At 41.7% G+C, this 15,492-nt stretch overlaps 3 protein-coding genes across 3 annotated transcripts; 2 read left to right on the top strand and 1 right to left on the bottom strand.

The window, feature by feature from the left end:
- Positions 1-650: 650 nt before the first annotated feature.
- LOC308121182 (tumor necrosis factor receptor superfamily member 6-like) lies at positions 651-5,489 on the top strand. The gene is made up of 9 exons (XM_080482289.1): positions 651-761; positions 1,168-1,301; positions 1,732-1,866; positions 2,035-2,152; positions 2,269-2,333; positions 3,181-3,279; positions 3,396-3,451; positions 3,725-3,743; positions 3,872-5,489. The coding sequence occupies exons 1-9, from the start codon at positions 694-696 to the stop codon at positions 4,150-4,152; spliced, it is 975 nt and encodes a 324-aa protein (XP_080338415.1). The 5' UTR covers positions 651-693; the 3' UTR covers positions 4,153-5,489.
- A 1,695-nt stretch (positions 5,490-7,184) lies between these two features.
- Positions 7,185-11,989, top strand: itprip (inositol 1,4,5-trisphosphate receptor interacting protein). Its single transcript, XM_080481396.1, has 2 exons — positions 7,185-7,286; positions 9,450-11,989. Exon 2 carries the CDS (start codon positions 9,517-9,519, stop codon positions 11,128-11,130), a length of 1,614 nt encoding a protein of 537 aa, XP_080337522.1. The 5' UTR covers positions 7,185-7,286; positions 9,450-9,516; the 3' UTR covers positions 11,131-11,989.
- An 81-nt stretch (positions 11,990-12,070) lies between these two features.
- On the bottom strand, positions 12,071-14,765 carry LOC308120651 (glutathione S-transferase omega-1-like). Its single transcript, XM_080481397.1, has 6 exons — positions 14,607-14,765; positions 13,516-13,624; positions 13,196-13,418; positions 13,011-13,112; positions 12,808-12,914; positions 12,071-12,350 (listed from the first exon to the last, which is right to left on the bottom strand). Exons 1-6 carry the CDS (start codon positions 14,632-14,634, stop codon positions 12,200-12,202), a joined length of 720 nt encoding a protein of 239 aa, XP_080337523.1. The 5' UTR covers positions 14,635-14,765; the 3' UTR covers positions 12,071-12,199.
- Between the last annotated feature and the right edge of the window lie 727 nt (positions 14,766-15,492).

The raw sequence follows: 15,492 nt of genomic DNA, 5'->3' as shown, positions 1-15,492 counted from the left end.
TTACATCATATCGACTTTGGACACCGAGGAGCGAAAGCCTCCACAAGACACAGGGCAGAGGAGGAAAGTGCAACGACGCCTCCTAGTGGCAAGAACCGAGTTTAGTCTGCAGGAAGGATGGTGAAACGTTACTTGAATATTCATTACATTACACCGAGTAAATGAATGGTTTTGATCAACGGGGTGTTTCCGTTTTCAAAATGTCATGGAAGAAGAGACAATGAAAAGACAAAGAAGCAAAAGACATAAAAGTTAGTCCTAACATGTTCCTTTAATTGTCTTGCATCACATAGACAGACTTAATTTGCATCTATGTCAATAGTTTTGAAAGTTGCTGTTGGTAAACAATTTAAAACAATGTAAACTACAAACAGATGTAGCACGAGGAGACAATCCAAGACTAATAGGGAGCGTTTCTGTTTAGAGTTTTCATGTTCTACCTGTGCATGGGCTTTTTGTTGGGGGGGGTACTCTGGATAGATAGATAGATAGATAGATAGATAGATAGATAGATAGATAGATAGATAGATAAACTGCACGGTGGACACATTTGTTTTTATCATATTCAAAATCTCAGTAGATCACCTCCCTCATAAAAAAATAAATAAAAAAAAACCCAACGAATCGCACATCTGCGCACGCGCAGTGCAAGATTTCCCCAGTCCTTCATTTTTGAACGAGAGAAGGTGGAGGATGGCTGCGGGCTACACCAAAGTCCCGGTTCGATTCATCGTTTTTATTTTATTCTTCTATGTGTTACTGTAAGTACTGTTAAGTAGGGGACGTGGTTATAATCCGGTGGGCTCACTGGTGTGTGTTTGTTTTTGACGTTGCTGACATGTCTGGACGTCTCTCCTCCCCGGTGTTGTTTACGTGATTTAAAGTAATTTATAATAACAAATGACTAAGAGCTGTCACTGAAAATGAGTCGAACGTTAAGCTTTTTGGGAGAGACGATGATTTTGGGTTTCTTTTTTTCCCTTTTACGGCGAATGAGTTTTTGGTTTCGGTGGGGGAAACAAACTAGTGAGATAACAAAACTCGCCTTAACACCCGAGTTTGACGGTGATCTCTATTTCTATGTAGCCGAAAGTACATTGGCGTTTACTGTAAATACTCGTGTATTATTTCCTAACTTTCACTTTCGTTTTCCTACCCGTGTCTCAGTCAGCCCTGTTCTTCTCAGTCTGATGTTAAAGTCAGTGCGAGTCCAGTGAGAGAAATAATCCGCAACAGGAGGCAGGTGTGTGTGGACGGCACCTACGACCACGAAGGCAGGACCTGCTGTCTCTGTGCTGCCGGTGAGTGGGACACAAACTGCGTCTCTGCGCATGCGTGTGTACATCTGCGCGCTTAAACATTTTTGCATGTGCAGATTTGCATATCCAACCAGCTCCTTGGGTTCATTCAACTGTGAGCTGCCAAGGAAGGTAAAATAAATCATACACCACTTCATTATTTCAACATTAAGTCATACCACATTGCAACAAACAAGAACTTAAATGCAGAAAATCAAGGGAAAGTGACTGAAAACACTGAAGTCAACAGGTCTGCTTCCGAAATGCTGATTTTGGGAAGTATATGTGATTTAAAAAAAAAACCTAAAACAAACATTCAAATACTGTTAAGATGAGTCTTGTTGAGTCCAAGCAAAAGTACAAATCCCGAAGTACAAAGACTTCAAATGTCCCCTTCAAAAGTTCTTCCCTTTTTTTGTCTGCATACATCAAGGTCAATACCTCAAGAAGGACTGCAGCTCAAGTCAAGATGATCGAATATGCGACCAGTGCGAGAGCGGCACGTACAACAGTTATCCCAACAGCTTTAAGTCCTGCCGGCCGTGCACTTCATGCTCCCACCCCAATGGTAAAAACAAAACTAGAATCTTTATCTTTTTCCTAAGTAGTTCTACTCAGTCATTATGGGTCCTGCGAAAGTAGTACAGACACGTGACTGAATTACATAGCTTTTGCAAAAAACTTTATTTTGCAAAAAGTTCTTTTCATAATGACAGTACGCCTGTTGTCCTTTCAGCTAATTTGGTAGTTGCTGAACCGTGTACCATTGCCAGAGACACAAAGTGTCGATGCAAGGAGGGTCATTACTGCACCAGCAACACAGGGAGCTGCCAAATCTGCCATCCCTGTACAGTGTAAGTTCTGCTCCTCCACATGAAGACTCGCCGGCGAGTCCTCAGTAACTGTCTCTCTCTCTCTCTCTATGTATATATGTATATATATATATATATTTTTATCCCCCCCCCCCCAGGTGTTCAACCAGCATCAAGGAACCCTGCACTGCCACTAATAACACAGTCTGCAATGAACCTGAAGGTTTGGAATTGTTCAGTCTCATTCGGTTGTGGGATAAATCATAATGGTCTTATTTTGGGGCACACCATAGAGACATTGAGTTGCTTGATTCAAACTAAACTTTTCTCATCTGAGCCCACCCAGACTAGCTCTATAAAAGGATGATGGTTCCTCTTTGATCGGCGTTAACGCCCAGACTAGACGTTACTGGAACGCAACATAAAATGCCATCCTCCAACGCTCCAAGCAGCCACACAAACACGGTTTCTCAGTGAATAAGTGATTAGTCATTCACAACTTGGAAAAAAAAGCAACTAGAGTTTAACAAGTCAGGAGTAATTAATAACTCAAATCAGGAGTGAGCTCGACTTCAAAAACAACAACCAGAGCCACACTAATCTGTCAGGAGTTCCGACCCACCTTGCAAACCAGAAGAGTGAAATAGACACGAAGTCTTGACTGAGAAAATGCGTTTAACTTAAATTCATAGATTTGCTTCAAAGAAACACACACACTGCTCTCTGCCGGTTGACACACACTGAAGGACGCCAATGTCCCTCTGAACCACTCTGCCCCCTGGTGATGTCATCCTTACCTCCTTAAGTACCGTGTACTTGGTGGATTCGGCCAGTCAGGTCTTCAGGATGGCACAGCCCTACTTACATAGTTAGTTGGCGGTGACCAGATCCACTTCTCCTGTTGACTGCCCAACACCTGAAGACACATCTGCAAGATACATACAGTTCAACTGAGACTCATTTAAATTGTTTCTTGCAGTTATTATTATGAAGCCACGTGATTCCTGAAAGAAATTGTCGTAATGTGGTAGTAATTAAGACACGTTGGTGTTTTGGTGTTTTTGTCACAGGAAACAAAACAACAGCCATCGTGGTCTCTGTAATTGTTGGACTGATAGTAGTAGTAGCAGCAGCAGTAGCAGTTTTACTCTGGAGAAGAAAAAAAGCGGGTGAGTATTTCTGCTACCGTAGGGCTCCTCGTTAAAACCTACTCTGCACTACAAGGTCAACATGTGTATTTCTTCATTTATTTATTATGTTTCTTTATCTTCTGTTTTGTCATAAGCGCAACAACCGCAGGCACCAAGTGAAACGACAGCTAATGGAAATCCAGCTGACGTGGTAAGTTAATCTCTTCAACTTGCTCTGACCCGATCCCTTGAAAGACGTTCAGCTTTTGACTCACACTAACATGAATGATAAAATGCTTCTCTGTGTCTTCTCTAATGTTGGTAAAGCTGCCCCTCTATGGAGGAGGCACAGGTTAGTCTGAAAGTTGTCTTGCGCGTGTGTGCGTCCCTGTGTCAGTGTTGCTATAAAAGTGTGTGAAAACACTTGTTTTTTAAATCAATGTGAAGTTGACGGTGAACGTGTTATTCTGTTTCTGCTTCACAGGAGATGCAGCGTCTCATTGGTATGAAACACCCAACATGAATCCAACAACAATTATTCTCTAAATTCTGAAAGTGCATCGTGTTCTTTTTCAAGCTTGACGTAGAGTCTCGCGTCGCTACTAACGTTTGAGCGGAACTCTTTTTGCAGACATCCAGCCTTTACTGCCGCAAATTGCTGAGCAGCTCGCGTGGAAGGACGTGGAGCATTTGGCGACGCGAAGCGGGATTCCGGGTCCTGCTATTCAGTCTTGTAAGCTGGACCACCCGGGCGACAGTCAGGAGCAGACGCTCCAACTGCTGAGGAGGTGGGTGGAGTGTCAAGGCAAGAGGGCCGCGGACAACCTGGTCCAAAACCTCCGTGAGAGCCGTCAAATCGCCAAAGCAGAGAAGGTCGAGGAGATCTTGTATAACAAGAATCCCACTGCATGAACTATTATGTTTAGAACACTTGAGATATGATGCATGATGCAACCATTTTTTGTTTTTTTATTCACAAAACTTTACAAAACAAGCGTTGAGCCAACAAGAGGTCGGCTTAATATTCAGTCAGTAGTTGCAGTTAGACATCATGTAAACGACGCATCGAATTGCTCGCCACTGAGCTTCTTGCGGATGTGTCACGCACCGTTCTGAGAAAATAGGCGGTGCGGGAAAGCGCAACTGCTCAGTTGCTCTGAGAAACACGAATCCGTCTTCAATAGCTGTGGGCTTGAAGGGTAAAGCTGCACGTGGAATCCTGCTTACAAACTGCCTACAAGCAGCAGAGCATGCTGGGGATTTAAATTGGTCTATAAAAACCAGCACATCAATCTGGTCACTAGATTCAGTGTTCACGTAAATGGCGCCTTATAGTCAGAGAGTATTCATTCGGATTGTTGAAACAAACACACAAAATAACTGAGTGTGTGAATAGCTGTAGATTGATTTGTTATAATGTTGGATATTATTTCTGACCGAGTAGCTTATGAGCTCCCAGTAAAATAAATCAATAGGTTTTTTTCCTTTAATGTAACAGTTGCAACAAATTGCATTGCTCATAACCGCAACATGTTTTTACACAAAATACAAAAGTAATAATAGATTATAAATAAAAATACAGTTCAACTTGGAGACAAACGTGACGGAACTTAAAAACTGACAGTTTCAAAAAAAAAAAAGATTTTCATTAAGTTTGTTAGAAACAATGCTAGAGATGCTCTATGAATCTATTGAAATAATGTTACTGGTCAATTAGAACTAGAACTGAAATGACTTCTGACAAAAAGTTTAAAAAAAATAACTTGATATGAAGACGTAACTGTACAATTTTACAGTTTTACATCTCCTGGTATAGTGAGATACGATTTTCTATATCGCTTTATGTTCAGTGCCGTGGGGTGAGTGGGGGTGGCGTTTCTTATTTTTGCCTCGCAAGATGTTTACATGAAATGATTGGTTTGTAAATGTGATTGTAAGATTTTGTTTTTAGTTTGAGTAATTTAAAGAATTTTGGAAAAATTGTAAAATTGCGTGTTAAGATATGTTAAATGATGACTGTGACTTACAGACGAGTGAGTTTATCATTGGTTGATCAACTCTCCAGTGGTCGTTGACTCACTTTGCATGCACTGAATTGTACCTGTGTGTTAACATCATCATGTCAATTTGGGAGAAAATCCGTGTGTTTTCCTTTGCCAAGGAATGCTTTTTGTTAAAGAGCTGGTATATTGAGCAAAAAAATCTTAATAAAGAACTCGTGGAAGTGTCAAATGGGATTTCTTCTCCTTATATCTTGTGGTTGACCTCAAATCATGTAATGCTAATGCACACGTTTGAGTCCATCTGTTCATTGTGAACTTCACAAGAGTATTTTCATTTTCATTAGCATCAGCATGGTCATATCAACTATAATTATTTCATAATTTCCTCGTTTAACTTAATCTCGTTCAATTAGCTCAACCGACTTGCTTCAGCAAAAGTGTAATAACGCTGTCTTGGACATTTACTTTTGATAGTTGCTGATGATCATTGTTCATGCATAGAATACTGTCACAAAAGATTTTATTACTGCTTCTCAAAGGACGTTTTCTACTGTATTTTGTGTCTCCATCTTCTATATCCGACGTACAGTAACTTTGTGTGGAGCAAGAGCTGATTTGGGTAAACCCTGGCTGAGTTGCCAGTCCCTCATAAAGACTCAACTTCACAGCATTGAGAGAGAACAATTATGTTTTAGGAGAGCATGTAAACCTCATAGAGAAAGGCCCGTACCAATAATATTCTTATAGGCTATATTACATCTAGAATTGTCACATTTCATTTTTCACTTTATTGGCCATTACTACATTATTGGTTGTTTCTAGCAATTTTTACCTCGCAAAACTTAGTGTTTCACAGTGTGTAATGAAATAATATAGTTATAATTTACTTATTTGCTGAATTCGAAATTCTGAAAAAACGTAGTCTTTGCCTGGAAGTCATGATTGAGAAAAATGTGTTGCAGAGCAACAAAAATGAAAATAAGAAATTGTTATTTACCAAAACTCGTCAACTTCTTATCTTTGCCCTCAATAGTAGTGCTAATTTTTCATGTGGTCCTTTAGGAAAATTAGTTGGCCACCCCTGGTGTAAGCCATTCATACGGTGGCCCAGAAGGGCCAACAACACAACACACCAACAAAAGCCACAACACACCAACAAAAGCCACAACACAACAACAAAAGCCGCAACACAACAATAAAGAGTCGCAACACAACAACAAAAGCCGCAACACAACAAAGAGTCGCAACACAACAACATAAGCCACAACACACCAACGAAAGCCACAACACAACAACAAAAGTCACAACACAACAACATAAGCCGAAACACAACAACATAAGCCACAACACAACAAAATAAGCCACAACACACCAACAAAAGTTCTTAAAAGTTCTCTGACTGCTGCATCCTTCCGATGTGGTGTTTTGTTGTTGTATCATGGCTCTTTGTTGTTGTGTCGCGGCTCTTTGTTGTTGTGTTGCGGCTTTTGTTGTTGTGTTGCGGCTCTTTCTAGTTGTGTTGCGGCTTTTGTTGTTGTGTTGTGGCTTTTGTTGTGTTGTGATTCTTTGTTGTTGTGTTGTGGCTTTTGTTGGTGTGTTGTGTTGTTGTTCCCTTCTGGGCCACCTTACATTCAGCTCTACTGCTCATCCCACAAATGCATGACCCCATTTAAAAAATATAAACTTTCTGACTTTCCATTAGTTTAAGAGTTACTGTCCAATAACATAATTACAACTAAGACATATGTACCAAAGACACCTTTTGCGGTTGCGTGGGTGAAAAAAAAAACGATGGAAATTCGAAAGAAAAAGACATTTTGCACATAATGTGTGATGATTAAACTTTTCTCCTCGCGGTAGTGTAGTTTCGGGTGTGCGGAGGAGGCTGGGCGGGCTCTTTCTTCATGGGTGGAGCGCACATGTCAGGAAATGTGAAAGCAGGAGGCTGAGAAATGCCTCTGCTGTTCTCATGACGCTGCTTCCACCGCCGGATGGCCAGAAGAAGAAGAAGCAACACACCAACTCTGTCACCATGGACGAGAGGTACGTTTTTCAGCTCCTTCTTCTGAACGGAAGCTACTTTGTTTTTGGAGACTTTTTCTTGCTGTAAACTCGTAGATTCACGCGACAGCGTGTAAAAACCACAAAAAAAAAGAAAAAGCCAGTGAACATCTTGACAGAGCAGCGGCGGTGCAACTCCTGTTGTGACTCATGTGTCTGGAATAATGTTTATCCGTCGCCATCTTTCCGTAATTAACGGGTTCTTTTTTTTTTTTTTATTGTGTTGCCACGACAACAGGAGAGGTGACGCTACGTCACTGCTCGTGTATTGACGTTACTCTAGTCTTGAATGCGTTCATATTTCGCACTTACTGATCCAACTCTCGATATATCATGTATATTGCACCATATATTTGGTGCATTTACCTGATTAATTGTCCATTTTTTGTTGTCAGATTCGCTGTTGTGACTTTGGTCACGTGACCATGGGAAAGGCAGTCAGCTACTTTCAGTGGGCACGAGCTTCTGTCAAATGTTAAATTTCATTACAATATCAATTTTACTGCTGGCATTTTCAATAGAAGATCTATTTTCTTTACATGTGCATAATTCAACGATGATCTTGAGTGTGCGAAGTGAACAAACTTTTGGTTTATTTTAAATTATTTATTGCTCACCTTTAATCTATCACAGTCAAACGGTCGCACACATTCACACCTGCAGACAACTAACCACAAATGCATAGTTTTGGACCACGGGAGAAAACCAGTAAAAACACAAACACATGTGCATGGGAAGGCCTCAAGCCTGGAGTCGAACCACGACCACACAATGCTTCCCCTGATTTAAGCACAATCAATGTAAATAGATAAACATCATATCATTTTAATTATGGACAAACTACTTTTGATGCATGTGCTTCAACTGAATATGTGGCTCAACAGTCGCTCTGTTGCCTAAACTTCATAAAAGATACATACTGTATTACACGTTTTATTTCCTTCTAACACAATTTACACCACTCTTTCCATATGTGTCGAGTTTGCAGGTCGTGCAAAATGTCAATTTGCTTCACAGGGAATGCCAAAATGTAATTACGGATGTCTTTGAAAACATATCTAATAATGAGAATTATAATTCAAAGGCATATTTTCTTTCTACTTTTTGCAGCGTAAGTAAAACATAAAGTCTGCTGCAGCTATGTATACATTTTAAAACTAGAAAGACAGTGAGATTACTGGGAGATTAAAACAAACAAAAAAGAAGTTCATGTCTTTGTGGTCTGTACCCGTCCTCAGCAATTTTACACGAGCCACATTTCTGGCCTGGAGTCTGGCAGCGTGTTTGTTTTGATGGACAAATCTGTGTAAGTGTTGGAAAGCGTCCCAGTGCGTAAGTCATGGGAAGTTTCCCTGGCTTTCTGGCCTCGCGTACCCCACCATTACTGCTGTCGTTGAAGAGCCGCAGTCGTCTCATGATGTTAGAGCGAGATAATAACACAACTATGCTTCCTTTTATTTCTTGCACTTTGCATGTCAGAGGAAGTCTCGCTGAGCGTTTCATTTTCATTACTGTAATTCAGTCCATCATTTCTAAACATTCCTATAGTGTTTAACTAATAACATCAGTACTGTAAGTTAGAAACAAATCAAGAGTTTATAAATTGTGATGTTAAACACCACACATGGTTAAATTCTATGTCACTCTTGGAACATAGGCAACAGGCTTATGTAATTTCCTCCTCTACGATTGCAAGGCCTATTCGTTGTCTATGACGTACAGGAAACATTAGAATGCACTGCCAGTCTTTTCCGCATTGCAGAATGTAATTAAATCATATTTGAAGTTTAAAGACGCTGCTGTTTTTTTTCCACTGTATTTTGGATAAATGTCAGCAGGATGTGCAGGTTAGGAGGCACAGTATGTGGTAACTAAATATAGTTATCAGAAGGGCGATGTTCTTCCAAAGGGCTCAATCTTCCTTCCTCTTATGTTGCAAAGTCCGATACTGGACTAGTGCGTCACTGCCTCTATATTTAGAGGTACAAACTGTTTTTTTTTTTTTGTTTCCCCCTGTTGGGTGGAGTGCTTCATAAGAACAACTGAAATGGTTATAGATGCTATGGTACACACATGCTCATTTGTTTTTCCTCATATTGATTTTCATATACATAAAACTACTTAAATTTGTCCTTATCCTTTTAGGGTCGGAGCTGCAGCTGCTGGGACGTTCGCCCAGTCCTTCAGTGTCTCTGGTGTAAACTAGCTGAAGATGCAGGGGGCTATTGCACGAGTGTGCATGGTGGTGGCCGCCGCCATATTGAACCACCCCTCGCTCTTTCCTCAAGAGAACGTCACCATCCCGGAGCAGGACGAGGAGCTGGTGGCCCGGATGCGGGAGCATGAGGAGAGGCTGCAATTGGAGCAGGCCAAGCTGGAGAAGGAGCTTTCTGAGCTGGACTCCAAGCAGGAGGAAACCAGCTGGGACGAAGGTTACAGCTGGTACTTCTGGAGCACGCTGTCTTTTCTCATTTTTTTCACTATTGAGATGTGCAGGGTGGATTTTGCTGACGCAGAAATCCGGCCAGTGGAGGACGAGGACCTATTCTCCGAAAGCGGATCCATCAGCCCCAGGAAGATGGTGCTGGACAAGGACATCCTGAGGAACTTCTGTGACAAATGCACCTACACCTCGGCCCATGAAAACTGGAGAGTGAGGGAGTTTGTTGAGGGTTTTGCAGACGATCTGCTGGAGTCCCTCAGGAGCGTCTGCGACCGCGAGACGGACATGGAAGTCGGGGACTTTGTCGGGATTGGAAGCATGTTCGAGTCTTGGACGGTGTGCAAGCCTCTCATGTGTGACCTCATAGTTCCCTTTTCCCCTCCTGACCCGCACTCCTTTCGGTACCAGCTGTGGTGCAGCCCCACCAGCGACGTCCCTCCAGACATGGAGGGCTGCGGCAGGATAAAGGTGACCCGGTCCGGGGAGGGCGAGGAGGCCTGTCTATGTGGATCCGCCAACCTGGGCGAGGACATGCTTTGTCTGTTGCACGGCAAGAGCGACTCGGTCAAAGTGAACCACGCCCCCGACGAGCTGCTGTGCTCAAAGAACACCCATTTCTTATCCAAAGACCAGGTGATGAAGTGGTTTCAGATCTCCGTAACCAAAGCGTGGGGACGGATTTCACACAAGTATGACTTTGACGTCAACTTTCGCAACCTGGATGCCGCAGGTGCTCTGAAGGTCCGATTCCGTTCTGGGAAAGTCATCGTGATGAACATCATCCCCGTGGTTCAGCTGGAGGGCACCGATGCTTATTTTGTCTCGCACTTTCCCTCGCAGAGCGACGCCTGCCCAGACCCACACTGGCCTCTCTCGTTTGCCGTGTCCGAGAGGGATTTGCTCAAGTATTTTGCTAAACGCCTGCCGCGGCATTCCTGTCATTTACACTGCCTCCAGATTGTTACGTTCCTGCACAGGAAGCAGTCCCGGCTCACGGGGAAAACCGCCCTGACCAGCTACCACCTAAAGACGGCTTTGTTGCACTTGTTGCTGGGCAGCCGGCCGTCCACGTGGGGCCCCGAGAGCTTGGAGCACAGGCTGCGGGACGTGCTGAGCTTCACGCAGAGGAGTCTGCTGGAGAAAAGACTCAACCACGTCCTGGTTGGAAACGGTAGAGTGCCCCAGGAAATCGACGTTCCCGAGACGATTCGCAAAGCGGAGCCCGTCAATCTGTTCAGGCCTCTGGTGTTGCGGAGGGATCTTCACACTGCGACGGTCGGGCATTTTCAGGAGATGTTGAGAAACGCATCGGTACTCGTCCAAGAGTACACGCCTCACTTATCACATGGTGGATCACGCCAAGACATAGAAGAACAGTTTTGAGAGCCAGCCATTCTCTCTCTCTCTCTCTTTTTTTATTTTTATTTATTTATCACTCAGAGTTATGAAGTTACTAAAAAAAAAAGCTGCACATACCAAAAATAAGTTGTGGCTGACATGAAAATGCGGTTTTGCTGTAGATTTATTTTCTACTCCCACTATATTCAGAATACAACTTGAAGTCTATATTTAAGCCGTCATTTTATTTACACCCGAGTGCCTGAATGGTGTTTTGACAGTTATGAAATACAGTCAGTGGGACTGTCTGTTGCTTTAGAAGCCACATTACCTAGAAAGACAGACGCCCTCTGCTGGTGAAAACAAGCAGCAACAAGCAGCCAGTCTGAAAGATCTTTTAAAGTCAAGCCCAGATGGGCATTTTTTTACTAAATAAAGAATATTTCTATTAATCAAAGAGATGATAGGTTTGCCATTCCTAGTATTGGATATATTTTCTACATTTTGCCTTTTATATTTTGACTGTATTCATGTAATATCGTCAGAAACGCCCCAGTTTGTTAAAATCATCAGTGACGATAATACAACTTTATGTCAATTGTAACACAAAGAGACAATACAGATTCAGACTTACATGTAGTTTTTTATTTCACATGTCACACTCCTGCAATGGATCATTGAAGTCACCCTGAGTCAGAAAATTAATGCACCTGGTTCAAATGATAGAAATGTATATTTCTCTCTATAACAAACCACTTCCATGACCAATAAAATCAACTTTCACTCTAAAAAAAGTTAACATCGATTGTATCCATGGTATACAAACGGTCAAACATTTAGCATAAATATAAATTAGCAGGTTGTTGTTGTTTTTTTTCGACCCGAATCTTTCACGGAATACAAAGTTCAATGAAAATGAAAAATGCTACATAAATTGAGCCTGGATTATTTCACCAAATACCAATTTTTGACTTGACGGTCATCATTAAAGCTGAAAGAGGGCAGCTGAACAATGTAAAGCTGACTTCATAGGTGTGCGTGTTTTTTATCTTCTTTTTTTTTTTGGAGTGTTTTCGGTTGCACTGTTGCCCATTGTGGGAAGGACAGTAACTTTCTACAGGCCGAGGTCGAAGTTGGGTGTGCCAGAGGCGTAGGTCTGGATGAAAGCCTTGTAGGTGTCCACGCTGTACCCGGAGGCTTTGACCGCCGGGTCCTCAAACATGCGCTCGGTCCATTTCTTCAACTCGGGTGTGTGGTCCAGAAATCTGCAAAGACAAAGGGAGTCAATCACAGCATTAACAAAAGATGACATCACAACGAATGAACACACCGATGCTTCCAAACAAATGTCGGTGAAGCACAGATTGGTTATATTTTTAGCAAATACAAGAGATATAAATTAGATGACATAACGGGTAAAGGGAACATGAAACAATTCTAATAACTCTTTGTAAAAGTTTCAGTGTGGGCAGGTTACATGTTATGGCCTGGTCTTTGTTAAGAATGCAAGTCATCTTTAGAAGCTTTTATAATAACAGATGCTTCAAAATAATAATGACGACTCAGATTTCATTATCCTGGTCATCATTTATGGAATTCCCTGCTATTTATTGTACATATCTTGACTTTTGTGCTTCTTGCTTAACTGAGATCCCTGTTAAGTGACTTCATAATAAAACCTATTTATTGCTAAACGACTTTCAAAGTTTGTTTTTAACTCACTGTTTCAGGCCAAACGCCTCCTGCCTCTCAAACCAAGGCCACATGAGATAGTCGATCATTGTGATGGCGTTGCCGCCAAAGAACTTTGTCTTCTTCTTGACGAGGACCTGAGGATGGAAATATTAAATTTGTGTTTCGTTGGAACATTAAGACCAATGAGGTGAACATGCACAGACAGATGTGGAGTGACGTGACGGACATACCGCATCCAGTTTGGTTAAGTTCTCTTTCAGTTCAGCTTCCAGCCCTGTGACATCCTCACCCTTCGATTTCCCCAGTGGAATCTTGAAGAAGTACGCTGGTACCTGAAGAAAACAGCGCTAAGAATATGAGTGTTGGATGAAGGTAGACATGCAAACAGGATCTGGACATTTGTAGAGTAACAGACCTTCGAAAATTGCTCCAGCAGCATCTTCTGCTGCGCTCTCTCAAAAGGAGTCGGGGGAAACAACTTCTTCCCAGGGTACTCTTCATCCAGGTACTCGCAGGTGATGGGGGACTCGTAGATCACCTCCCCAGCAGCTGTCTCCAGGGTTGGAACAAGGCCCAGGGGATTCTTCTCCAGGAACCAGTCAGGCTTGTCTCTCAGGTGGATGTTGACAATCTCATGCCTTGAGACAAAAGAGTGAGTGCAGCAAATGATTTTAGGCAATATATTAAGCAAGTAAATATTGTGCTTAAAGCGCAACAAGAAGAAACATTATTTACTTGATTCCTTTGGAATTCAGCACCAACCTTGCCCTCTGTGCAAAAGGGCAGAACCTCATGCTGTAAATCCTGATCGTGCCTTTGGGCACTGGACCGGGTGCAGCACTACCTGATAAGAGAAGATAACATGTTTTTCATCTTTATCAACAATTTTACTGCATTATTGGCAAATTGCAAAGTTATTGATTTCATGACATCTAAAATGGCTCAAATTAAATTATTGGCAGGTGTAACGTTAACGGATAGTATTACGTCACTGTTGCTCCGCCCCTCTTTTGCAAGTGCCTTGGAGTAGGTAGGTAAACGGACAATCTGAATAAATATCCTGACAATTAACAGTAATTTCACAGGGTTTCCGTAGTGTAGTGGTTATCACGTTCGCCTAACACGCGAAAGGTCCCCGGTTCGAGACCGGGCGGAAACAGATTTTTTTTTTTTTTTTTTCAGGGATTAAGGCAGCACTTCTTATTCTGATTTATTCTACACACTGTTTCAATCCATTTTGAAACAGAGGTGCTCATGCAAGTATTTTCACCCTGAATTATTAATATACAAGACTTCATTTGCTCAGGAGCTTGTATTGTCTACAATGAAACAAACTGGACTCTGATCTTTCAGGTTTTTATTTTTAATAGTTTTCATGACACCACGTTATCTGCAGAGACTTTTACACTAAAATATACGGAAGAGTTATACAACAAATCGTTCATAACATCCACCAACACATTAGATAACGTGACAGTCAAGTTTTAACGGGGTAAAATATCTTCACCGTTTGCATTGATACATTAACTTCTTAATGCAGATGTCACGATGACAATGCAAAAAAAAAATGTAAAAAAAAAAACTGTCGCTGCTGTCGTCACTCCCTCGAGCTCGAGACGATCTATGTATTGAAATAGGAGGTATGAACATCTTGCAAGACACAAGACACATCTAAAATATCACCGTAATGCAGTCCTCCGAGCACGAAATGAAGCGACACAAACGACCGTCTGGACAATAGAAAACGGTAATAAAGAGTTTGTAAACCACGAAAATAACAAAGCGCGCCACAATTTCTGTCTGCCGAACTCCGCGGAGTATCTTACCCTGAGCGAGGCACTTCTCAGTCGACATGGTCACTCTGTAATGACGGTCAGTGAAGGATGAAAGTGAAAACAGGTGTAGATTATCGAGGAGAGAAACCACAATGCTCGCAGAGCAATCACACTTCCTTATTATTTAATGTGTACTCCAGTTTCCGGAGTGGGCGGGACCGCTCAAGTATCAGCCAATGGCGTGAGAGATTGAAGTTGCCTGGTTACCGTGGTTACAGTTTCTCAGTTTGCGCGCTAATTAAACTGAATTAAATTATTGATAAAGTAAAAGTTACATGTCGTTTGAAATTTGCCTTAAAATTGACATTTAGAACCTTAGAATTCAGGTATGTATGTACTAAAATTACACTACCAGCTTATTTCCCCCCCGTTTTATAGTCTGCTGGTGGACTCAGGGCTTCTCATGATGAAACAGTCAAATTTCAACTTTCGAAATCTTCAAATGAGATTGTGTTTTTATTGACATTTTACACATTGTTTTTGTTCTTTTGAATTAGAGGTGTTCAAGTTTTCAAAAGTAAATATTTTCTTCTGATTGAATAAAATTGCGCATGACTAGATTTGCTCCAGGGCTTTCATTGTCTACGATAAAACAAACTGCACTCTGACATTTTTGTTTTTATATATATATATATATATATATAGTATTGATGACACCACCTTATCTGCAGTGATTTTTACACTAAAATAAAACGAGGAGTCATAAAACAAGCATTTCAAAATAATTATTATAAATAACAATAATGCTGCTGGAGCACTGGGGTGATGTGGTGGGTGGAGGGGGTTTGAGTGATGATCTAGGCAGCTGAATTTTGAGTGGCTGATATTATTGAAGTGAGACTGAAATGTTAAGGAGCTGTTGCAGATGACACGCAAA

The sequence above is a fragment of the Lipophrys pholis genome (genome assembly GCF_963383615.2).
Source record: "Lipophrys pholis genome assembly, chromosome: 15".
NCBI classification, from domain to species: Eukaryota; Metazoa; Chordata; class Actinopteri; order Blenniiformes; family Blenniidae; genus Lipophrys; species Lipophrys pholis.
This window is presented reverse-complemented; position numbering and strand designations above follow the sequence as displayed.

Coding starts and splice junctions, on each gene's coding strand:
- LOC308121182 (XM_080482289.1), top strand. CDS start 694: ATGGCTGCGGGCTACACCAAAGTCCCGGTTCGATTCATCGTTTTTATT. Junction 2,153..2,268: donor ATCTGCCATCCCTGTACAGT/GTAAGTTCTGCT, acceptor CCCCCCCCCCAG/GTGTTCAACCAGCATCAAGG. Junction 3,280..3,395: donor CTGGAGAAGAAAAAAAGCGG/GTGAGTATTTCT, acceptor TTTTGTCATAAG/CGCAACAACCGCAGGCACCA.
- itprip (XM_080481396.1), top strand. CDS start 9,517: ATGCAGGGGGCTATTGCACGAGTGTGCATGGTGGTGGCCGCCGCCATA.
- LOC308120651 (XM_080481397.1), bottom strand. CDS start 14,634: ATGTCGACTGAGAAGTGCCTCGCTCAGG. Junction 13,113..13,195: donor TGCTGGAGCAATTTTCGAAG/GTCTGTTACTCT, acceptor TGTTTTCTTCAG/GTACCAGCGTACTTCTTCAA. Junction 12,351..12,807: donor GAGGCGTTTGGCCTGAAACA/GTGAGTTAAAAA, acceptor TTGTCTTTGCAG/ATTTCTGGACCACACACCCG.